Below are 24831 nucleotides of genomic sequence, written 5' to 3' on the forward strand. Positions count from 1 at the left end.
GGATCACCTGAGGTCAGGAGTTTGAGACCAGCCTGGCCAACCTGGTGAAACCCTATCTCTATTAAAAATACAAAAATTAGGCCGGGTGCAGGGGCTTACGCCTGTAATCCCAGCACTTTGGGAGGCCAAGGTGGGTGGATCATGAGGTCAGGAGATCAAGACCATCCTGGCTAACACGGTGAAACCCCGTCTCTACTAAAAATAGGAAAAATTAGTCGGGCGTGGTGGCATGTGCCTATAGTCCCAGCTACTCTTGAGGCCGAGGCAGGAGAATTACTTGAACCCAGGAGGCAGAGGTTGCAGTGAGCTGAGATCATGCCACTGCACCCCAACCTGGGTGACAGAGCGAGACTCTGTCTCAAAACAAAACAAAACAAAACAAAACAAAAAAGACAAAAAGAAAAATTAGCCAGGCATGGTGGCAGGCGCCTTTAGTCCCAGCTACTCGGCAGAATGGTTTGAACCTGGGAGGTGGAGGTTGCAGTGAGCCGAGATTATGCCACTGCGCTCCAGCCTGGGCAACAGAGTGAGATTCCACCTCAAACAAATATATATATATATAGACAGATAAATATTCATAATGAACAATTTTTATTGTGGAATCTGGAAGCCCTTTGTAAATTGGAGTTTGTTTTTTTTTTTTTTTTGAGATGGAATCTCACTCTGTCGCCCAGGCTGGAGTGCAGTGGGGTGATCTCGGCTCACTGTAAGCTCTGCCTCCCAGGTTCATGCCATTCTCCTGCCTCAGCCTTCTGAGTAGCTGGGATTACAGGCCCACACCACCACACCCAGCTACGTTTTGTATTTTTAGTAAAGATGGGGTTTCACCATGTTGGCCAGGCTGCTCTCAAACTCCTGACCTCGTGATCCGCCCACCTCGGCCTCCCAAAGTGCTGGGATTACAGGTGTGAGCCACCACGCCCAGCCTGGAGTTTTTCTTTTTTATCCTCTTCTCTCCCTCCAATTATAGAAGAAATACAAATTACTCATAAAATGTTCATGGATAAAGACAAAACATGGATAAAGACAAAAGTCTGCTCTGTATAATGACCAGTGACAGAATTTTGGAATTTCATACCTGTTTCTTTCTGTAAATAATTTTCTTATTTCTGAAAAGTATATGGAAATCATGTAAAACCATCATTTCTGGGGCAAAGAGCAGTGACTTATGTGCTCTTTTCCTTTTTTAGATCCTGAGAGTCAGACCTTGAAAGAACACTTAATTGATGAATTGGACTACGTATTGGTCCCCACCGAGGCCTGGAATAAACTACTAAACTGGTACGGCTGTGTAGAAGGCCAGCAACCCATCGTCAGAAAAGTGAGTTATGTGAATTGTCCCACCTGCTGGTCACTATCTGCAGGTGCTTTCTGTTGGACACTGACTAGTGTTTGCTAGGAAAATGAACATACCTCAGTGGTTGAATAGTGGTGCTTGAGGCCTTATTTCTGGATCTCTTTTTTTTTTTTTTTTTGAGATGGGTCTTGCTCTTGTCGTCCAGGCTGGAGTGCAACGGCACGATCTCGGCTCACTGCAGCCTTTGCCTCCCGGGTTCAAGTGATTCTCCTGCCTCAGCCTCCTGAGTAGCTGGGATTACAGGCGCCTGCCACTACGCCCGGCCAATTTTTGTATTTTTAGTAGAGACAGGGTTTCGCCATGTTGGCCAGTCTGGTCTCGAACTCCTGACCTTGTGATCCGCCCGACTCGGCCTCCCAAAGTGGTGGGATAACAGGCATGAGCCACCACGCCCGGCCTGTTTCTGGTTCTCTTTAGGAAATTGTGGTTGTGAGCAAAGTTGCTCACCCAGGATATTATCATGAGTGGCCTCTAAACATCAGAGCTGCCCAGTGGCTTGGAATGTGCCCAGCAGTGCTATGAGAGCACTTTCTGGAAAATTCTATGAGAGAGTTCACTGGGGGCATAATGGACATATAGTTAATGTCCTGCATCTTGTTTATCTTAAAAAACCATTATGATACTGCTTTTCCCTCTATGCTTAAGAGTCTTTGAGCCAGGTGCAGTGGCTCACACCTGTAATCCCAGCACTTTGGGAGGCTGAGGCTGGCGGATCACGAGGTCAGGAGATCAAGACCATCCTGGCCAACATGGTGAAACCTCGTCTCTACTAAAAATACAAAAATTAACTGGACGTGGTGGCACATGCCTGTAGTCCCAGCTACTCAGGAGGCTGAGGCAGGAGAATTGCTTGAACCCAGGAGGCGGAGGTTGCAGTAAGCCAAGATCACCCCACTGTACTCCAGCCTGGCAACAGAGCGAGACTCCATTGCAAAAAAAAATAGAGTCTTTGATCAGGCCGTGCACGGTGGATCATGCCTGTAATCCCAGCACTTTAGGAGGCCGAGGCAGGCGGATCACAAGGTCAAGAGATGGAGACCATCCTGGCCAACATGGTGAAATCCTGTCTCTACTAAAAATACAAAAATTAGCTGGGCGTGGTGGTGGGCCCACTGCACTCCAGCAGCCACTGCACTCCAGGCTGCTGACAGAGGAAGACTCCGTCTCAAAAACAAAAAACAAAAAACAGTGAAGAATAGGCTTCTCTCTAATATCATCAAGATACTCTTGGTCTTAGTGGGTAGAAAAATATATATATATATATATATATATATATTTTTTTTTTTTTTTTTTTGCGGGGTACAGAGTCTCGTTCTGTCGACCAGGCTGGAGTGCAGTGGAGCAATCTTGGTTCACTGCAGCCTCCGCCTCCTGGGTTCAAGCGATTCCCCTGTCTCAGCCTACTGAGTAGTTGGGATTACAGGCACATGCCACCATGCCTGGCTAATTTTTGTATTTTTCGTAGAAATGGGGTTTCACCATGTTGGTCAGGCTGGTCTCAAATTCCTGACCTCAAATGATCCACCCACCTCAGCCTCCCAGAGTGTTGAGATTGCAGGCATGAGCCACCACACCCGGCCAGAAAAAATATTTTTAAACTCTTTGTCCAGGCACTGGTAGCTTTAAAAATCTGTTCTTTCGATTCCTTGATCAGTAAAGGAAATGGACTATCATGAGTTTTCTGCTTTTTGCTTCTGATAAGATATGCTACATCCAAGACTGCCCAGCTGCAAAACCACTCTGCCCTCACCCCTGCCTCTTGTTCATAGGTCGTGGAGCATGGCCTATTTGTCAAGCACTGCAAAGTCGAAGTGTATTTGCTGGAACTGAAGCTCTGTGAGAACAGTGACCCCACCAATGTGCTGAGTTGCCATTTCAGCAAGGCAGACACCATTGGTGAGAGGCTGGGCTGGGGTCCTGGTATGTGGTGAGAGAGTGTAGGACATTGTGGCTGATGGGAGGGAAGAGGGCATTATTTTATATTCCCTCTTTAGATTTGTTACCTAACTCATCTCGAGCTGTAGTTGCCATTCCTGACCTGGGAGCCTCTTCCCCCCAGGAATTCTTATGGAGAGAACACTGGGCCTGCTCCTTGCCCATTTGTCTATGATAACGAAGATAAGGAAATGTAGATCCAAAGAAGTTTAAGAATAACTTATTTAAAAATCTCAGCAAGGTTTACAGTGAGCTACAATCCCACCACTGCACTGCAGCCTGGGCATCATAGCAAGATCCTGTCTCTTAAAAAACAAATTGCAGCCAGAAAATGGCAGAGCTAGCTTTTGAAGCCATATCTGAGTTAACTCCAAAGATAAGCTTTCTCACTTTCTATGTTGCTTTTGCCCTATAAATGAGAAACACACGTTAGAGAAGAAGCATAGGGAGACTTTCCAGGCATATGAGTGCAAGAGGCCACCCATGGGAGATGATTGATTTTAAGAGTTATCAGGGGGTTGATCCAGAGCACCTGTGAGCATCTGACAAGAAAGAGGATGAGCATTAGTTTGCCATGGCTGTCTTTAGCCTTGCATGTGGACAAAGCCCCAAGTAATATTTCTGCCTGTTCATAGCAACCATCGAGAAAGAGATGCGGAAGCTGTTCAACATCCCTGCGGAGCGTGAAACACGGCTCTGGAACAAATACATGAGCAACACCTATGAGCAGTTGAGCAAGCTAGACAACACTGTCCAGGATGCTGGGCTATACCAGGGTCAGGTAGGAGGGCTTAGGCCATTCCCCAGCAGGTAGCTCTGCCCAGGGTGTGTGGCCAGATACTTTCTTCTAAGCATGTTGGAAGCGCGGTGGTTTGAACTCTCCTCATTTGGTTTCCCCTTTCACTCAGGTGCTAGTAATTGAGCCTCAAAATGAAGATGGCACATGGCCCAGGCAGACCTTGCAGTCAAAGTAAGTGAATTTCTTCTCCCTTGTCGTAGGCTCACATGTGCAAAAGAGACAGTCTTTACTAAGGCACTACTTGTACTAAGAAAAATTGTTCTGATTCAGATGAACAACGCCTATTTTGTATATCCAGAGTTCATGCTTCTGGATGAAGACCCTGGCTTTTGGTAGCAGGGCAGCATCTAAGGGAAGCCTGTCAGGATATCTCAGCAAGGTGGCGAGCCTCTCCTCGTGGAGAATGAGAAAAGGAGGAAGAGATCTGAGGGATCAAGTCTAAGGTTGCTGCTCTACCAAGAGGTTGCTTTGTTTTTATCATGCTTTTATTTTCTCCACCTGTAGTTAGAGGCCTTGATGGATAAGAGGAAAGCTAAGGCATGGGGTTTTATATGACTTAAAAGTGATAGTTGAGGCCTGAGCACGGTGGCTCATGCCTGTACTCTCAGCACGTTGAGAGACCGTGGGAGGTGGCTCACCTGAGGCCAGGAGTTCGAGACCAGCCTGGCCAACATGGTAAAACCCTGTCTCTACTAAAAATACAAAAATTAGCCAGGCATGGTGGCAGGTACCTGTAATCTCAGCTACTCGGGAGGCTGAGGCTCGAGAGTTGCTTGAATCCAGGAGGTGAAGGTTGCAGTGAGCTGAGATCGCACCATTATACTCCAGCCTAGGTGACAGTGCAAGACTCTGACCACCCCCCCGCCCCGCAAAAAAAACAAAAAAAGGTGATAGCTTGATTCCACCTGTTTCTGCCCAGTGGCCTGTTACTCATTGTTGCCCTGGGAGCTTGCTGGGTGAATTGTTCATCTACAAAACTTGGACTAAAGACACATCTGTCTCAAGAGATATTCATGTGGTATGTGGAACTGTGCATGTTCTTAGGGAGATAAAGAAGTGATGAATTTTCCTTATGGTATAAGTTTTGGAAATTATATCTGTGTTCCAGGAGTTATGGGAACAATGTTGCGCTCTGTCCTTTTCCCTCTGTTAGGCCTTGGACTGGGACCATTACATAGTAGTGGGCTCCTAGGTCATTTGAGAACGATGAAAACTATGAGTTCTTAAGAGAAGAAACGTTAGACCCCCTGAAGCCCAGTCATGGACTCCAGTTTAAGAAACCCTGGTTGCCAGTTGTTGACAAGGTGAATAAAATAGCTGTGGCAGGCATAGCTGTGCTCATCTTCACCCTGAGATATCCATATCCTAATTCCCAGAATCTGTTTCAGAATCTGTCACTATGTCAGGTGACATGGCAAAAGGGACTTTGCAGATGGGATTAAGCACAATGGTGAGTGCCTGTAGTCCCAGCTACCTGACAGGCTGAGGTGGGCGCATTGCTTGAGTCCAGGAGTTTGAGGCTGCAGTGAGCTATGATTCTGCCATTGCACTCCAGCCTGGGCGACAGCAAGACCCCATCTCTATTTTTTTTTTTTTTTTTTTTTAAAAGGCCAGGCGTGGTGGCTCACGCCTGTAATCCCAGCACTTCGGGAGGCCAAGGTGGGCGGATCACCTGAGGTTGGGAGTTTGAGACCAGCCTGACCAACATGGAGAAACCCCGTCTCTACTAAAAATGCAAAATTAGCTGGGCATGGTGGTGCATATCTGTAATTTCAGCTACTCGGGAGGCTGAGGCAGGAGAATCGCTTGAACTGGGGAGGCGGAGGTTGCAGCGAGCTGAGATTGCACCATTGCACTCCAGCCTGGGGAACAAGAGCGAAACTCCATCTCAAAAAAAAAAAAAAAGTCTGTTCACCAGTGAGTGAAGACAAGCTATAAGCCATACAGTGAGAGAAGAGATTTGTAATCCATGTCTGACAAGTTGTGTCCAGAATTTTTTTTCTTTTTTTTTTTTTTCCCTGTGATGGAGTCTTACTCTGTTGCCAAGGCTGTAGTGCAATGGTGCGATCTCAGCTCACTGCAACCCCCACCTCCTGGGTTCAAGTGACTGATGCCTCAGCCTCCCAAGCAGCTGGGACTACAAGCGCCCACCACCATGCCCAGCTAATTTTTGTATTTTTAGTAGAGACAGGGTTTTACTACGTTGGCCAGGCTGGTCTTGAACTCCTGGCCTGTAGTTATCTGCCTGCCTCAGCCTCCCAAAGTGCTGGGATTACAGGTGTGAGCCACCACACCTGGTCGTATATCCAGAGTTGCAAAGAAACTCCTACTAGTCAATACGAAAAAGTCAGGCAACACTAGTAAAAAAAGAGGCAAAAATGTAGAATTATACGCACATTCTGCTACTCAACAATCCTGTTGTTAGGCGTATAACCAATAGAAATATATCCCATGTTCTCTTAAATACATAGTTCAGGATGTTTGTGCTAGCACTGCTTGTCATAGTTACAAACTGGAGCTAACCCAAATGTCCACCAAAAGTAAATGGATAAACTGCAGTAAGTGTAAGCACACAATGAAATTCTGTACAGCTTTGCACAACAATGATGAGTCTAATGAAAAATGATGAATGAGAGAAGGTGGAAACAAAGCAGGGCATAATGATTCTGTTGACATAAAACTTTATAACAGGCAAAATTAACCTTGGGGATTCATGGTCAGGACTGGTTAGTGTTGGGAAGAATTGCGACTGAATTGTGAGAAGGACACCTAGGGGTCTGGGGGTGTCCTGTTTCTTGGTCAGGGTACTGGTTACATGGATGTATCACTTGGTGCAAATTTCTTGATTTTATACACTCAGGAGTTTTGTTTTTTTGTTTTTTTATAGACAGAGTCTTGCTCTGTAGCCCAGGCTGGAGTGCAGTGGCATGATCTCGGCTCACTGTAACCTCCGCCTCCTGGGTTCAAGCAATTCTTGTGCCTCAGCCTCCCGAGTAGCTGGGATTACAGGTGCACGCCACCCATGCACAGCCAATTTTTGTATTTTTAGTAGAGACGGGGTTTCACCATGTTGGCCAGGCTGGTCTCGAACTTCTAGCCTCAAGTGATCCGCCTGCCTCGGCCTCCCAAAGTGCTGGCATTACAGGCGTGAGCCACTGCGCCCAGCCAAAAAAAATCAATAATAGGCCAGGTGCAGTGGCTGGCCAACATACTGAAACCCCATCTCTTAAAAAATAGAAGAAAATTAGCCAGATGCAGTGGCACATGCCTGTAATCGTAGCTACTGGGGAGGCTGAGGCATGAGAATGGTGGTGGGGATTGCAGTGAGCCTAGATCGTGCCACTGCACTCCAACTTGGGTGATAGAGTGAGACTCTGTCTCAGGAAAAGAAAAAAAAAAGGTACAATAATAATCAAGGTTTAAGAAAGCAACTAATATCTATAATATTCCAGAGATAAATTCTGGGTAATTCCAACATAGGTGAGGGGGCAGGAATTAGTATAGAGCAGAGAGAGATGAGAATGTCCAGAACTACTATTCTTGGGGATGAGAAAGGTGAACAATCGTAACTTTATGTAATTTATGGGGAAAAATAAAAATAGAGGTCCTAATAAGTTAATGGAACAACTAATAGAAATGGAAAATTGAATGTATAACTTTGAAACATGCTATGTTAGTTAGGAAAGGCCTGCTGGCAGGTAAGAAAAATCTGCGAATTAGCATATTAAGCAAGATGGAGGCTTACATCTTTCTGAAAAGAATTTCTGATGTAGGCAGTCAATCCATTGCTGATGTAGCAGCTCCATGGCAATATTAAACCCAGCTGACCTACCCCTTCCTTTTTAGGACATTTCTCAGATATCATACATCAAACCTTCCTTTGTATCTCATTGGCTAATCGTATGACAATACCTGGCTTTCAGGAAGGCTGGGATGTACTGTATAGCAGGACTGCATCACGTCCAGCTAAAAATTGGGGTTCTCAAACTAAGGAAGGAGGGAAAATAGCTATCAGGAGACGACTAGCAAACTGCCACACCTGCAAAAGGAAAATTAATGGAAGGCAAGAATGAAAGGGGAAAAAAAACTAAGAAGTATGATAATTAGAAAACATGTTAGAACATGTGGAAAAAGGGGAAAAAAAAAGAAAAACTGAAATAAGGAGGCTGAATTAAATTCAGTTAAGTCTAATAACAGCATTAGAATCACTGTAGATGAGTTAAATTTACCAACTTAGACAAACTCTCAGATCAGACTTTAAAAGACAAACCACACCAGGGATACAGTGGTGTGTGCCTATAGTCCTAGCTACTCAGAAGGCTGAGGAAGCTTGCTTGAGCCCAGGAGTTTGAAGTTACCGTGAGCCATGATTGCATCATTGCACTCCAGCCTGGGCAACAGAGTGAGACCCTGTCTCTTTCTTTTTCTTTTTTTTTTTTTTTTTTATTTGAGATGGAGTTTCACTCTTGTTGCCCAGGCCAGAGTGCAATGGCACGATCTTGGCTCACCGCAACCTCTGCTTCCCGGGTTCAAGCAATTCTCCTGCCTCAGCCTCCCGAGTAGCTGGGATTACAAGCATGCGCCACCACGCCCGGATAATTTTGTATTTTTAGTAGAGATGGGGTTTCTCCATGTTGGTCAGGCTGGAGACCCTGTCTCTTGGAAAAAAAGAGTCAGGCATGGTGGCTCATACCTGTAATCCCAGCATTTTGGAAAGCTGAAGTGGGAGGATTGCTTGAGGATAGGAGTTTGAGACCAGCCTGGTCAACATAGCAAGACTCCTGTCTCTACAAAAAATTTTTTAAAAATTAGCCGGGCATGGTAGCTTGTGCCTGCAGTTCCAGCTACTTGGGAGGCTCAGGTGGGAGGATCCCTTGAGCACAGGAGTTTGAGGCTGCAGTGAGCTATAATTGTGCACTGCACTGCAGCCTGGGTGACAGAGCAAGAGCTTGTCTCAAAACACAAGAAAACAAAACAAGGCTGGGCGCAGTGGTTTATGGCCTGTAATCCCACTTTGGGAGGCAGAGGTGGGTGGATCACTTGAGGTCAGGAGTTCAAGACCAGCCTGGTGAACATAGCGAGACCCCCTATCTACTAAAAATACAAAAAATTAGCCAGGAGTGGTGGCGTGCACCTGTAATCCCAGCTACTTGGGAGGCTGAGGCAGGAGAATCGCTTGAACTCAGGAGGCAGAGGTTGTAGTGAGCTAAGATGGCACCATTGCACTCCAGCCTGTGTGACAGAGAAGACTCCATCTCAGAAAACAAACAAACAAACAAACAAAAAACATGTTTAGTAATACATTGTGTGTCAAAGACACAGAGAAGTTGAAACTGAGGGAATGGAAATAGTGGCTCACGCCTGTAATCCCAGCACTTTGGGAGGCTGAGGCAGGCAGATCACCAGGTCAAGAGATCAAGACCATCCTGGGCCAACATGGTGAAACCCCGTCTCTACTAAAAACACAAAAAAATTAGCTGGGTGTGATGGCATGCTCCTGTAGTCCCAGCTACTCGGGAGGCTGAGGCAGGAGAATCTCTTGAACCCGGGAGGCAGAGGTTACAGTCAGCCGAGATCGCGCCACCGCACTCCAGCCTGAGCGACAGAGCAAGACTCCATCTCAAAAAATAACAAGAAAACATACTTCAAGGGAATATGTCATTGAAGGAAGGTCACTAGTTGGCTTAATAACTTTTTTAAAACCTACCAATAGAGTCAGTTTTATATATTTCTTTTTTTTTTTTTTTTTTTTTTTTGAGACGAAGTCTTGCTCTGTCACCCAAGCAGGAGTGCAGTGGCGCGATCCCTCCCAAGGTGGTGGAATTACAGGTGTGAGCCACCATGCCTGGCCAATATATTTCTATTTATTTATTTATCCCTCAACAGTTCTCCCTCCAATTTTATATATTTCTTGGCAGAGGATAGTAAATGTTTCCATGGATGGATTCCTTGGTGGTGGTGGTGATTGTTTATTTTTTTTTTTTTTGAGGTGGAGTCTTGCTCTGTTGCCCAGGCTGGAGTGCAGTGGCATGATCTCGGCTCACTGCAACCTCTGCCTCTCAGGTTCAAGCGATTCTCCTGCCTCAGCCTCCCGAGTAGCTGGGATTACAGGTTCATGCCGCCACGCCCGGCTAATTTTTAGTAGAGACGGGATTTCACCACGTTGGCCAGGATGGTCTCGAACTCCTGACCTCAGGTGATCCACCCACCTTGGCGTCCCAGAGTGCTGGGATTACAGGTGTGAGCCACCACACCTGGCCGGTTGTTTATATTTAACTGTCTTTTTTTCACTAAAGAGGACCACCTTGTAAATTCTGGGCATTTTCAGCACTCTGGGAGGCCGAGGCAGGCGGATCACCTAAGGTCAGGAGTTCAAGACCAGTCTGGCCAACATGGTGAAACCCTGTGTCTAAGAAAAATGCAAAAATTAGCCAGGCATGATGGCGTGTGCCTGTAATCCCAGCTACCTGGGAGCCTGAGGCAAGAGAATCGCTTAAACCCAGGAGGCAGAGGTTGCAGTGAGCTGAGACTTCACCATTGCATTCCAGCCTGGGCAACAAGAGTGAAACTCCATCTCAGGCCGGGCGCCGTGGCTCACGCCTGTAATCCCAGCACTTTGGGAGGCCGAGGTGGGCGGATCACGAGGTCAGGAGATAGAGACCATCCTGGCTAACACGGTGAAACCCCGTCTCTATTAAAAATACAAAAAAATTAGCTGGGCGTGGTGGCGGGCGCCTGTAGTCCCAGCTACTGGGGAGGCTGAGGCAGGAGAATGGCGTGAACCCCAGGGGGCAGAGCCTGCAGTGAGCCGAGATCGTGCCACTGCACTCCAGCCTGGTTGACAGCGAGACTCTGTCTCAAAACAAAACAAAACAAAACAGAAAAAGAGTGAAACTCCATCTCAAAAAAAAAATTGGGGGCCCTAGGAGATGTTGACCCAGCAGGGCGTGGCGCTGCAGAACTACGACAGCAAGCTGGTCAAATGCATAGAGGAGCTATGCCAGAAGCAGGAGAAGCTGTGCCGGCAGATCCAGCAGGAGGAGGACGAGAAACAGCGGCTGCAGAATGAGGTGAGGCAGCTGACAGAGAAGCTGGCCTGCGTCAATGAGAAGCTGGCCCGCGTCAATGAGAACCTGGCACGCAAGATTGCCTCTCGCAGTAAGTTCTACCAGACCATCGTGGAGACGGAGGCCACCTACCTCAAGATGCTGGAGAGCTCCCAGACTTTGCTCAGTGTCCTGAAGAGGGAAGCTGGGAACCTGACCAAGGCTACAGCCTCAGACCAGAAAAGTAGCGGTGGCAGGGACAGCTGACCAGACCATGGGCAGGGCCTGCCTCTGTGCGCCCCTCAACTCAGCCCCAGCAAGTCTGTCCACAGAGTGTCTTCTTCCTGGCAGCAGCTGCCTTCTTTCACTGTCTCAAGTGCTCAGAGGGGCAGTTGCCAACCTCCACTGGCATCAGTGACAAGCCTGGGGCACAGCCTGTGGGTCCTGGCTTCGTGCTCACACAGGCTATGGGGATGGTGGGCTCTAGGTCAGCTCTGCAAGGGGCCTGTCTCTGTGGCACCCACACTCCTGGGCTGCCAGGGAGGCCCTGGTTGTAGTCTGAGCACCATGGGGGTCCCCTCAGCCAGCAGAGGCCCAGGGCAAGGGGCAGGGGTTCTCCTTCATCCCAGAACCCAAACCTCGGAGCTCACCCCTGTGGCCTGTGACTGTCAGTAAAGATTATCTTTGTAAAAGTAAATAAATGATTGAATGAATGAATAAAAAATAAATTAGCCAGGCTTGATGGCTCATGCCTATAATTCTAGCACTTTGGGAGGCTGAGGCGGGCAGATCACTTCAGGCCAGGAGTTCGAGACTAGCCTGGCCAACATGATAAAACCCTGTCTCTACTAAAAATAAAAAAAGTAGCCAGGCATGGTGGCATGCACCTGTAATTCCAGCTACTCAGGAGGCTGAGGCATGAGAATTGCTTGAACTGGGGAGGCGAAGGCTGTAGTGAGCTGAGATTGGACCACTGCACGCCATCCAGTGTCTGGGTGACAGAGTGAGACACTCTCAAAATAAATAAATAAAGTTAAAAGAGCTTATCATTATCTTAATTATAATTCCAGGTACCAGACTCTGGATACTTGAGGTCAGTCTCTCTTTTTTTTTTTTTTTTTTTTTTTTAGATGAAGTCTCGCTCTTATTGCCCAGGTTGGAGTGCAGTGGCGCGATCTCGGCTCACCACAACCTCCACCTCCCGAGTTCAAGTGATTCTCCTGCCTCAGCCTCCGAGTAGTTGGGATTACAGGCATGTGCCACCATGCCTGGCTAATTTTGTATTTTTCGTAGAGATGGGGTTCCTCTGTGTTGGTCAGACTGGTCTTGTGTTTGAGTTGTAATTGATAATCACGTGATATGCCTGGGGAGCAGGACTTACCAGTAGAAAGGTGCCTGGGAGTCCAGAGGCTTGACTACAGTGTCTCTTAGGAGCAGAGGTATCCTTGTTTGGAGGCATGGTGTCTGTTTTCAGAGTGTGGCATGAGACCCAGTCACAAATCAGAGTGAGATCTTGCTTACCTAATATATATGCCTGAGATTCAGACATTTCCCCTGGCTGCCTATTTTCCAGCCTGTAATGCCCAGGGTGTGTTCCACAGTTGCCTGAAGGTCTGGAGACAAGTCCCTGCCCTAGTGCTCAGCATTTCCCAGATTGTAGTAAATTTTCTGAAGAGAAGTTTTGCTTCTGACTTGTCTGTCAAAGATAGAGTATTTTTTAATAGATAGGGTCTTGCTTTGTTGCCCAGACTGGAATGCAATGGCGTGATCATAGTTCACTGCAACCTCAAACTCCTGGGATCAAGGGATCCTCTCGGCTCAGCCTCCCGAGTAGCTAGGACTGCAGGCACGTGCTGCGATGCCTGGCTTTTTCTGTTTTGTAGAGACAAGGTCAGCCTCCCAAAGTGCTGGGATTGTAAGCATGAGCCACTGCACCCAACCTAAGGATAGAGTTGTTTTTTTTTTTTTAATTTTACTGTGTAAATTTTCAAGCATATAAAAAGTATCCTTATATGCCCTTAATTTGGTTTCTTTTTGATTGAATTTACTATGAAAGCTACTGGCAGTATTTTCTAGAACATTTTAAACGTCAAAATTTTTCTTTAATTTCTATCACCTGGAAATGTTGTCTCTTTAAGAAATTGACAGGTCTTGGATATCTCAAATGATTTGTGGATTTTTGCCCTTTTTAAAAATAAATAAATAAATAGAGACAGGGTCTTGCTATGTTGACCAGGTTGATCTTGAACTCTTGGCCTCGAGCAGTCCTCCCACCTTGGCCTCCCAAAGTGCTAAGATTATAGGCATGAGCCACCAGGCCCGGCTGATTTTTGCCCTTTTAAGCTCAAGAAAATAGATAAGTTATCAATGAATAGTTACTGAAATGAGGAGTGCCGTACTATGTATCTTGAGGTTCTGTGGATCAGAATTTGAATTTCACTATTCTGTCTTACCTGCCCTCGGTGCTGAGATGACTGAGTCTGCCATTGCATATCAGACCAGCCTTGGGCAGCAGACTTTCTTTATGCATAAGAGGCTAGGAAATCACACTGGACATCTCACTGGACAGGATTGAACGCATGCATGCTTAAGTCTCCCATGTGGTGAATGAGAGTACCCTTGGCTGTGGTGAATCTCACTTAGTGCAGCTGCTTGAATTCTTGGACTCCTTTGTAGCATGAGGATGAAGCTGTGTGAACGAAATCCTCTTTAGGATTAGAGAAGGGTACATTTCCTTATGGGAAGGTGAGAGACTGAGGAGCCCTCATTCTCCCTTACTGTGACTGCATTGTGGAGCAAACCTCAGTTCAGGTACCTGCTTAGGCCCTATATAATTTCCTGATGTGCCCACTGCTGGTATACAAGATCATACTTGTTTTTGCTGCCATGTTTTTCTTCTCACAGGGAAGCCAAGCTGAGATCAGATCCCATGAGGGTGAACACTGTGTGGGAACAGCACATCTTCTTAGTCATTTTCTGTATTCTAAAAATAACCCAGTATTCTAGAAGGGAAATCCCAGTTTTATATTTGAAACAATGGAGGAGGATTCTCTTTCTTCTTTGGCTGAATGCAGTGGCTCATGTATGTAATCCCAGCCCTTTGGGAGGCTGAGGCAGGAGGATTGCATGAGTCCAGGAGTTTGAGACCAGCCTGGGCAACATAAGGAGACTGTTGCTATGGATTACAAAAAAAAAAAAAGGTAAAAATTAAAAATTTTAAAATAAGATTTACTTTCTTCCTTATGTCCTTATATAGATTCTAGCAGATTGATGAAATTGATAGCAATTTAAAATTTGGGCAATTAGCCCTTGAATTAATTTGAAAGTAGAAATCTAAAATAAGAGCCTGAAAAATATTAAAACATGAGTTTGAAACAGAGGTTACACTGGCAAATTTGGAGAAACAAAATTCTCCATAGAAGGCGTAGTGAAACCAAATTGCCATTTTTCTGTTCTCATGTCCTTATAGCCAGCTATTTAATTTGCATCCAGCCTTTTTGGGGAAAGTCATCTCTTATTGCTATTTCTCTTTTTTTTTTGAGATGGAGTTTTGCTCTTGTTGCCCAAGCTGGAGTGCAATGGCACGATCTTGGCCCACTACAACCTCTGCCTCCTGGGTTCAAGCAATTCTCCTGCCTCAGCCTCCCAAGTAGCTGGGATTACAGTCATGCGCCAGTAGGCCTGGCTAATTTTTTGTATTTTGGTAGAGATGGGGTTCCACCATGTTGGTAAGGCTAGACTCGAACTCCTGACCTCAAGTGATCCACCCACCTCAGCCTCCCAAAGAGGTGGGATTGTAGGCGTGAGCTACCTCGCCTGGCCTTATTGCCATTTTTCTTTGCCTTTCACTGATAATTTTTAAAATTTAGGGAAGCAGGCCAGATGCGGTGGTTCACACCTATAATCCCAGCACTTTGGGAGGCCAAGGCAGGCAGATCACAAGGTCAAGAGATCGAGACCATTCTGGCCAACATGGTGAAATCCTGTCTCTACTAAAAATACAAACAATTTAGCTGGGTGTGGTGGCACGCGCCTGTAGTCCCAGCTACTCGGGAGGCTGAGGCAGGAGAATTGTTTGAACCCGGGAGGTGGAGGTTGCAGTGAGCCAAGATTGTGCCACCGCACTCCAGCCTGGCGAGAGAATGAGACTCCGTCTCAAAAAAAAAAAAAAAGAAAAAAAATTCAGGGAAGTTTATGATTTGTAAATCAAACCAGGATGCTTGAAGATGAACCTTGTGGTTTGTTTGTTTTTTTTTTGTTGTTGTTGTTTTTTTTAAAGAGACGGAGTCTCACTCTGTCACCCAGGCTGGAGTGCAGTGGCGCAATCTCGGCTCACTGCAACCTCCGCCTCCCAGGTTCACGCAATTCTCCTGCCCCTCAGCCTCCCCAGTAGCTGGGACTACAGGCACATGCTGCCATGCCTGGCTAATTTCTTTATTTTCTTTTTTTTTGAGACAGAGTTTCGCTCTTGTTGCCCAGGCTGGAGTGCAATGGCGCGATCTTGGCTCACCGCAACTTCTGCCTCCTGGGTTCAAGCAATTCTCCTGCCTCAGCCTCCCGAGTAGCACCATCACATCTGGCTAATCTTTTTTTTTTTTTTTTTTTGAGATGGAGTCTCGCTCTGTCACCAAGCTGGAGTGCAGTGGTGCAGTCTCAGCTCACTCCTGGGTTCAAGTGATTCTTCTGCCCCAGCCTCCCGAGTGGCTGGGATGACAGGCACCCGCCACCACGTCCAGATAATTTTTGTATTTTTAGTAGAGATGTGGTTTCACTGTGTCTTGAACTCCTGACCTCATGGCCAGGCTGGTCTTGAATTCTTGACCTCGTGATCCTGACCTCATGATCCGCCAGCCTTGGCCTCCCAAAGTGCTGGGATTACAAGGGTGAGCCACCTCACCCGGCCTAATTTTGTATTTTTAGTAGTGATGGGGTTTCTCCATTTTGGTCAGGCTGGTCTCAAACTCCTGACCTCAGGTGATCCATCTGCCTCAGCCTCCCAAAGTGCTTGAGATTACTGGCGTGAGCCACCGTGCCCGACCTGGCTAATTTCTTTTGCATTTTAGTAGAGACAGGGTTTCACTGTGTTGTCCAGACTGGTCTTGAACTCCTGAGCTCAGGCAATCTGCCTGCCTCGGCCTCCCAAAGTGCTAGGATTACAGGCATGAGCCACTGCGCCTCGTCAGCCTTGTAGTTTTTCACACTGAAAGGGTATGTGGTGGTGTGGACTGATGTGACAGGAAGACCAGTTAATTTGTGGACTCTCGAAGTTTACCTTGAAGTAGTATGAATACAGGCTTTTTGAAATTTATTTTAACTTAATATGAAGAATATTTATTCCTTGAGAAGCAACCTAAGGCATTAAATAGGGCTTGCTCTTTGCAAAAAGTCAGTAGCATTGTTTCTGCTTCTCTCTCCCAGATCAAGCACTGCGCCTAGCAGAAATTTTACTACCTCTCCAAAATCATCAGCAAGTCCCTATTCCTCAGTGTCTGCCTCTCTCATTGCAAATGGTGATAGCACTAGCACCTGTGGGATGCACAGTTCCGGTGTCAGCAGGGGGTAAGAGCAGGTCCTTTCACTCTGCTTCCTTTCCCACGGTCCTTTCCCAGGCTGTATCTTGAGAGCTCATCTGCCGCTACACTAAGCATAGTGGGGTTAGAGTTCCTCATGGGAACATGCTGCATGTAGTTTCTCACTCCATTTCATACCTACAGTAAAGTGTGCCTCCAAGTTCTGATCTGTGTCGCTTGTCCTCCTGTGAGCTGGTGTTTTCCCCACAGCCTACATCACAGGTAGTCTCGGGGGTGGGGGGGTCACTGCATTTGTTTATGAAGGGATGGGCTAGCACATATGGCAGAATAGTTGTAAAGGGACAGTGCTTAGCTGTAGATGTCCGTGATCCTTTCTCCAGGCATTTCAGGCACACCTGCCACATGGCATAGATGTGGGGAAGAGGGCGAATGAGGTGAGGAAATGTGCATGAACTTTCAGGGCCAGTCAAGCCTGGGTGTGGCCTGGTGGGTGGTAGCAGATGCAAGCTCTTAATAACTAAAATGGTCTTCCCTAAAGTCACCTGGCAAAATTAGCATTTGCCAAAGCCTAACAGAGGAAAATTCAAATAGCGTTTCTTTCCTTAAGGATGTGTTTACCAGCTGCTAGTGTGTCAAGTAAAGGGTGGGGCAGGTCTGGAGGTCAGGGGAGGGGGCAGGGGGAATTTGCATCATGGGCTTACTACCACACAAGTTCTAGAGGCCCCCATAGGAGCCTCAAAAAGCATCTTGAGGGCATGTGTTTTGCACTTGCTTTTATTGCTGATGTGTGTTGTGTTTTCCAGTGGATCTGGCTTTTCTGCTTCGTATAATTGTCAGGAACCACCATCCTCTCATATACAACCTGGGCTCTGTGGACTTGGAAACCTGGGAAACACCTGCTTCATGAACTCCGCTTTGCAGGTAGAGGAGAGAACTTCCATTCAAATAATACAGCATCTTGAGGTTTGGGTGGAAGTGGCCTGCAAAGGTACTTGGTGGATCCTCTCCCAGGAGTCCCTGCCTACCCCTTGTTAGTGCTTCAGTAGTCTCTGCTGGGGCATCTCCCACTAGGTGGTATAGAATGGCTTCATCAGTGTTTGTGGACCCCAGATGTCTTTGTAGTCAGCTCTGTGTTTGGTTTTATAGTAAGATTATTTTGAATTTTATTGACTGTCGAGGTATGATCTCTCTAGAAAATATTGGAGTGCATCCCTGATTGGTCTCTGATGGGATGAGGAAAACTTACAGCAGGTGATGCCAAGCTCAATTATGCCTTGCTGAAGGCTGACTACCTTTTCACTAAAAACAGCTGTCCCAGCTGGGCGCAGTGGCCACGCCTGTAATCCCAGCACTTTGGGAGGCCGAGGCGGGTGGATCACGAGGCCAGGAGTTCGAGACCAGCCTGGCCAATGTGGTGAACCCCCCCCCCCCACCCCCAATCTCTACTAATGATACAAAAATTAGCTGGGTGTGGTGGCATGCGTCTGTAATCCCAGCTACTCAGGAGGCTGAGGCAGGAGAATCACTTGAACCTGGGAGGCGGAGGTTGCAGTGAGCTATCACGCCACTGCACTCTAGCCTGGGCGACAGAGTGAGACTCTGTCTCAAAAAAAAAAAAGAAAAAAAAGTCCGGGTGCAACACAGTGGCTCATGCCTGTAATCCCAGCACTTTGGGAGGCTGAGGCGGGTGGAAAAAACCTGAGGTCAGGAGTTCGAGACCAGCCTAGCCAACATGGCAAAACCCCATCTCTACTAAAAATAAAAAAATTAGCCAGGTGAGGCCGGGCGCGGTGGCTCACGCTTGTAATTCCGGCACTTTGGGAGGCCGAGGCAGGCAGATAACGAGGTCAGGAGATCGAGACCACAGTGAAACCCCGTCTCTACCAAAAATACAAAAAATTAGGTGGGCATGGTGGCGGGCGCCTGTAGTCCCAGCTACTCGGAGAGGCTGAGGCAGGAGAATGTGGCGTGAACCTGGGAGGCGGAGCTTGCAGTGAGCTGAGATTGCGCCACTGCACTCCAGCCTGGGTGACAGAGCAAGACTCCGTCTCAAAAAAAAAAAAAAATTAGCCTGGTGTGGTGGCACACACCTGTAATCCCAGCTTCTCGGGAGGCTGAGGCAGGAGAATTGCTTGAACCCAGGAGGTGGAGGTTGCAGTGAGCCGAGATTGTGCCATTGTATTCCAGCCTGGGCAACAAGAGTGAAACTCCATTTCAAAAAAAAAAATAGCTGTCCCACCCCATGCTCCTTACTAGAGAAAATCCAAAATCCCCTCTTTGAAACTTGTTTATTGGCCAGGCGCAGTGGCTCACACCTGTAATCGCAACCCTGTGGGAGGCTGAGGGGGTAGTATTGCTTGAGGCCAGGAGTTTGAGGCCAGCCTGAGCATCATAGCGAGACCCTGTCTCAAAATGGAAAAGAAAATAAACCTTGTTTATTAATTCATCAAATATTTATTGGGCATATATTATGTGACACACTGTAATAGTCATGGGCTGCAAGGAGTTAAAGTCCAGCTTCAAAGTTAGGAGGACACAGTCCCCAGGACTGCTCTCATTTCCGAAACCAACTGCAAGTTTGCAGGTTTCCAAGACCACCCTTAGTTTTGGTAATTTGTTTAGAAGGAGTCATGGAATTTACTTAAAGTTATACTCATGATGATGGTTTATTGTGGTGAGCGGATGTAAACTAAAATCAGCCAAGGGAAGAGGCATATAGAGTAGAGGTCAGGAGGATCAAAATGTAGAGCTTCTGTTGTTTTCTACTTATGGAGTCAGTACGTGGTACTTTCCTTTTTTTTTTTTTTTTTTTTTTGAGACAGCATCTCTTTCCTCTCTCTGTTGCCCAGGCTGGAGTGCAGTGGCGCAATCTTGACTCACTGCAACCTCTGCCTCCTGGGTTTAAGCAATTCTCATGCCTCAGCCTCCTGAGTAGCTGGGATTACAGGCACATGCCACCACGCCTGGCTAATTTTTGTATTTTTAGTAGAGACAGGATTTCACCATGTTGGCTAACCAGGCTGGTTTCAAACTCCTGACTTCAGGTGATCCACCCATCTCAGCCTCCCAAAGTGCTGGGATTACAGGCATGAGCCACCGTGCCTGGGCAGAACATGGTGCTTTCCTGGCATTGATGTGTAATGATGCATATGGAGTGCTGCAAACTATGGAAGCTCACGTGAGCTTCAGTGTCCAGAATTTTTATTGGGGCTTCACTGTATAAATATGATTGACTGGCAGGGCATGGTGGCTCACGCGTGTAATCCCAGCACTTTGGGAGGCCAAGGTGGGCGGATCATGAGGTCAAGAGTTTGACAACAGCTTGGCCAACATAGTGAAACTCCATCTCTACTAAAAATACAAAAAATTAGCTGGGCATGGTGGCGGGCACTTGTAATCCCAGCTACTTGGGAGGCTGAGGCAGGAGAATCTCTTGATCCCGGGAGGCGGAGGTTGCAGTGAGCCGAGATCATGCCACTACACTCCAGCCTGGGTGACAGTGCAAGACTCTGTCTCAAAAAAATATATAATAAAGTATAAATATGATTGGCTACCTAGGTGAACTGATACCATGTGACCCAAAGCCCCCACCCTAAGTCACATTTTTGGTTTTTCTGGAGTGGCTAGCCCTTCTCAACCTAAGACTAGACTGTACAGTTCTGATCAGCCTCTTCTCCACCTCCAAAATTATATTGTTAGATTATCCAGTATGATCCAAGGCCCACCAGGCAAACAGGCAGTCCTATCAGGCATAACATTCCAGGGGCAAATAGATTACATCCCAGAAGCCAGGGGCAAAGCTAGACCTTCTGTTTGAGCAAAGCAAAATTCATTTTTTTTTTTTTCTTAGAGACAGGATCTCTCTCTGATGCCCAGGCTAGTGTGCAGTGGCATGATCATAGCTCACTGTAACCTTGAACTCCTGGGCTCAAGTGATCCTCCCACCTCAGCCTCCCAAATAGCTGGGACTACAAGTTTGTACCACCAGGCCTTGCTAATTATTTTTTCTTTTTGTTTTGTATGTGTATTTTTTGTTCGTTTGTTTTTTTTGTGTGTGTGGAAATGGGGTCTCACTTATGATGCCCAGGCTGGTCTCAAACTCCTGGCCTTAAGCAGTCTTCCTACCTTGGCCTCCCAAAGTGCTGGGATTACAGGTCTGAGCCACTGCACTTGGCCCAATATTCTTTACATAGGGACTCAGTGGTAAGCAAACCAGCAATGGTTTTTATCCTCATAAAACTGATAATCTGGCTGGGCACAGTGGCTCACACCTGTATCCCAGTGATTTGGGAGGTCCAAATGGGAGGATCACTTGAGCCCAGGAGTTTGAGACCAAGCCTAGCTAACATAAGCAAGACCCTGTCTCTAAAAATTAAAAAAAAATTTTTTTAAAGACTTACATTCTCACCTTTTTTTTTTTTTTTTGAGACATAGTCTTGCTCTCTTGCCCAGTCTGGAGTGCAGTGGTGCAATGTTGGCTCACAGCAACCTCTGCCTCCCGGGTAGCTGGGATTACAGTCATGTGCCTCTACGCCCAGCTAATTTTTTGTATTTTTAGTAGAATGGGGTTTCAGCATGTTGGCCAGGAAGGTCTTGAACTCCTGGCCTCAAGTGATCCACCCTCCTTAGCCTCCCAGAGTGCTGGGATTACAGGTATGAACTACCACACCTGGCGTACAGTCTAACTTTGAATTTTTTTGTAGTGTGAGCAAAAACATAAAACATTTGTTGAAAGATTAGATAACCCTTGGGTTTTGAAATTATTTTCCGGCCGGGTGCGGTGGCTCCCAGCACTCTGGGAGTCCGAGGCAGGCGGATCACCTGAGGTCGGGAGTTCCAGACCAGCCTGACCAACATGGAGAAACCCCATCTCTACTAAAAATACAAAATTAGCTGGGCGTGGTGGCGCATGCCTGTAATCCCAGCTGCTCGGGAGGCTGAGGCAGGAGAATCGCTTGAACCCAGGAGGTGGAGGTTGTGGTGAGCCGAGATTGTGCCACTGCACTCCAGCCTGGGCAAAAACAGCGAAACTCTGTCTCAAAAAAAAAAAAAAAATTATTTTCCTCTTGTGGTGAGGTGGAAGTAGCCTAGTACTGAAGAAGAGGTGTGATTTGGCTTTTCATGGGCAAGTTTTTCCAAGTCTTTGTACCCTCAATTTTCCTCAGCTATTGAGTGAGGATAATGATGAGGAGTTTTATAGTTCTAAATGTAAATATTAGGGCAAAAAGGGTTAAAATTTCATGATTTAAGCTTCCATCTCATGATGCTAGGAAAAAGAACCCAAAGGAAGTAGAAGGAGAGAAATAATAGCGTTAAGAACAGAAACTAATGAAAAAGGCTGGGCACGGTGGCTCACGCCTGTAACCCCAGCACTTTGGGAGGCCGAGGTGAGCAGAATATCTGAGGTCGGGAGTTTGAGACCAGCCTGGCCAACATGGTGAAACCCCATCTCTACTGAAAATACAAAAATTAGCTGGGTGTGGTGGCCGGCGCCTGTGATGTCAGCTACTCAGGAGGCTGAGGCAGGAGAATCGCTTGAACTCAGGAGACAGAGGATGCAGTGAGCCAAGATTGCACCATTGCACTCCAGCCTGGACGACAAGAGCGAAACTCTGTCTCAAAAAAAAAAAAAGAAACTTTTTCATTAAACAAGAATTATTCAATTATTCCGCTTTTTTCCTAAGGTAGTTTTTTTCAGAGACAAAGTCTTAGCCAATGCATATGCTGTCCTCTAAGACCACGTCCCTCAGAGATTAGCTGCAAGGGGTCCACCAGCTTGGCCTCCTTGAGGCTATGCTTTACTGTCGTGAGCCTTCAGAGAATCTCCTGAGTGCCTCATTTTGTTGGCATTGTCCCTCAGTGACCCTTTAGAACTTGATTTATCTTGTATCTCTGGTACTGTCTAGAAGGTGTGTAAAGCCCTCACCATGTTCTGTTTCAGTGCTTGAGCAACACTGCACCACTGACGGACTACTTTCTCAAAGATGAGTATGAAGCCGAAATCAACAGAGACAACCCTCTAGGGATGAAAGGGGAAATTGCAGAAGCCTATGCCGAACTCATTAAGCAGATGTGGTCTGGAAGGGATGCCCATGTGGCACCTCGCATGTTCAAAGTAGGTAGACATATATATATGGGTTGAGTATCCCTGTATATAGATGCCTGGGACCAGAAATGTTTCGGGACTTCAGGTTTTTTAGGGTTTTTTTTGTTTTGTTTTGTTTTTTTACAGTATTTACATTATGCTTACTAGTTCAGCATCCCCAGTCCAAAATCTAAAATGTTTCAATGAGCATTTCCTTTGAATATCATGTCAGTGTTGGAAAGGTTATGGATCTTTAAGCATTTGGATTTCAGATTTTCGGATAAGGGATAGTCTCCTGTACTTTTTCCCACTTTGGGGAGAGTGGTTTAGTGTTGTTATGAGGCATTCCTTTTGTCGCATTTTGGGATTAAGATGGGATCTGGGCCAGGCGCTGTGGCTCATGCCTGTAATCCCAGCACTTTGGGAGGCCAAGGTGGGTGGATCATGATGTCAAGAGATTGAGACCATCCTGGCCAACACGGTGAAGCCCCATCTCTACTAAAAATACAAAAAGTAGCTGGGCGTGGTGGCACGCGCCTGTAGTCCCAGCTACTTGGGAGGCTGAGGCAGGATAATCACTTGAACCTGGGAGGTGGAGGTTGTAGTGAGCCAAGATTGCGCCACTGCACTCCAGCCTGGTGCAGAAGTTATTTGTAAGCTGCCTCCTCAGAATGCTGTATTCTGTGGTGGCAGTATTTAAATAAATGGTCAGTTTCCTAAGCCAGACTACAAAAATTCAGTCTCTTGGAAGGCTGAGGTGGGAGGATCCCTTGAGCCCAGGAGTTTGAGACCAGCCTGGAAAACATAGTGAGACTCTGGTTTTGTTTTGTTTTGTTTTGTTTTGTTTTGTTTTGTTTTGTTTTGTTTTGTTTTGTTTGAGACAGAGTCTCACTCTCTTGCCCAGGTTGGAGTGCAGTGGCATGATCTTGGCTCACTGCAGCCAACACCTCCCAGGTGCAGGCGATTCTCATGCCTCAGCCTCCTGAGTAGCTAAGACTACAGGTGTGCGCCACCATGCCTGGCTAATTTTAGTATTTTTAGTAGAGATGGGTTTCGCCATGTTGGCCGGGCTGGTCTCAAACTCCTGATCTCAGGTGATCTGCCTGCCTTAGCCTCCCAAAGTGCTGGGATTATAGACATGAGCCACTGTGCCCGACCAAGTCTCTGTTTCTTTAAAAACAACAAAAAAGTTGGCCAGGCGCAGTGGCACACACCTGTAATCCCAGCACTTTGGGAGGCCGAGGCGGGCAGATCACAAGGTCAGGAGATCGAGACCATCCAGGCTAACATGGTGAAACCCCTTCTCTACTAAAAATACAAAAAAAAAAAAAAAAAAAATTAGATGTGATGGCAGGCGCCTGTAGTCCCAGCTACTCGGGAGGCTGGGGAAGGAGAATGGCGTGAACCCGGGAGGCAGAGCTTGCAGCGAGCCAAGATTGTGCCTCTGCACTCTAGCCTGGGCGACAGAATGAGACTCCGTCTCAAAGAAAAAACAACAACAAAAAAGTCCGGGCGCGGTGGCTCATTCCTGTAATCCCAGCACTTTGGGAGGCTGAGGCGGGCAGATCACGAGGTCAGGAGTTCGAGATCAGCCTGACCAACATGGTGAAACCCCATCTCTACCAAAAATATAAAAATTAGCCAGGCGTGGTGGTGCGCACCTGTAATTCCAGCTACTCAGGATGCTGAGGCAGGAGAATTGCTTGAACCTGGGAGGTGGAGGTTTCAGTGAGCCGAGATCACGCTACTGCACTCCAGCCTGAGCGACAGAGCAAGACTCTGTCTCAAAAACAACAACAACAACAACAACAAAATTAGCTGGACATGGTGATGTACCTGTAGTCCCAGCTACCAGGGAGGCTGAAGTGGGAGAATTACTTAAGCCTGGGAGGTCAAGGCTGCAGTGTGCTGCAATTGTGCCACTGTACCTTGGCGACAGAGACCCTGTCTCTAAAAAAAATGAAAATTCAGTTTAACTTCTAGTATCATCTGAAGGCTGTTTCCAGGTTCTCTGAGCCTGGATTCTACAGGCTTTGTGGTTTGAGTTGGGACCCCCTGAGTTAAGAATTGGGCTCACA

The 24831-nt window shown here is 46.8% G+C and overlaps 2 protein-coding genes across 7 annotated transcripts in view; both read left to right on the forward strand.

The window, feature by feature from the left end:
* Positions 1–24831, forward strand: part of USP4 (ubiquitin specific peptidase 4) — a 65068-nt gene that overhangs the window by 13216 nt on the left and 27021 nt on the right. For 4 of the 6 annotated variants that reach the window (XM_030811783.1, XM_030811782.1, XM_003257050.4 and 1 more), the window contains exons 3-9: positions 1191–1321; positions 3127–3253; positions 3928–4073; positions 4201–4262; positions 16556–16696; positions 17472–17589; positions 22610–22783. In XM_030811783.1, coding sequence (XP_030667643.1) covers positions 1191–1321; positions 3127–3253; positions 3928–4073; positions 4201–4262; positions 16556–16696; positions 17472–17589; positions 22610–22783 — 899 coding nt within the window. Of the gene's footprint in view, positions 1–1190; positions 1322–3126; positions 3254–3927; positions 4074–4200; positions 4263–15595; positions 16426–16555; positions 16697–17471; positions 17590–22609; positions 22784–24831 lie in introns of those variants that run through there. The other 2 variants (XM_003257051.4, XM_012496335.2) reach the window with 2 other exon arrangements.
* LOC105740274 (Sjoegren syndrome nuclear autoantigen 1 homolog) lies at positions 11021–11829 on the forward strand. Its single transcript, XM_030811785.1, has one exon. The coding sequence runs from the start codon at positions 11021–11023 to the stop codon at positions 11402–11404; it is 384 nt and encodes a 127-aa protein (XP_030667645.1). The 3' UTR covers positions 11405–11829.

The sequence above is a fragment of the Nomascus leucogenys genome, chromosome 4 (assembly GCF_006542625.1).
Source record: "Nomascus leucogenys isolate Asia chromosome 4, Asia_NLE_v1, whole genome shotgun sequence".
NCBI lineage: Eukaryota > Metazoa > Chordata > Mammalia > Primates > Hylobatidae > Nomascus > Nomascus leucogenys.

Coding starts and splice junctions, on each gene's coding strand:
- LOC105740274 (XM_030811785.1), top strand. CDS start 11,021: ATGTTGACCCAGCAGGGCGTGGCGCTGCAGAACTACGACAGCAAGCTG.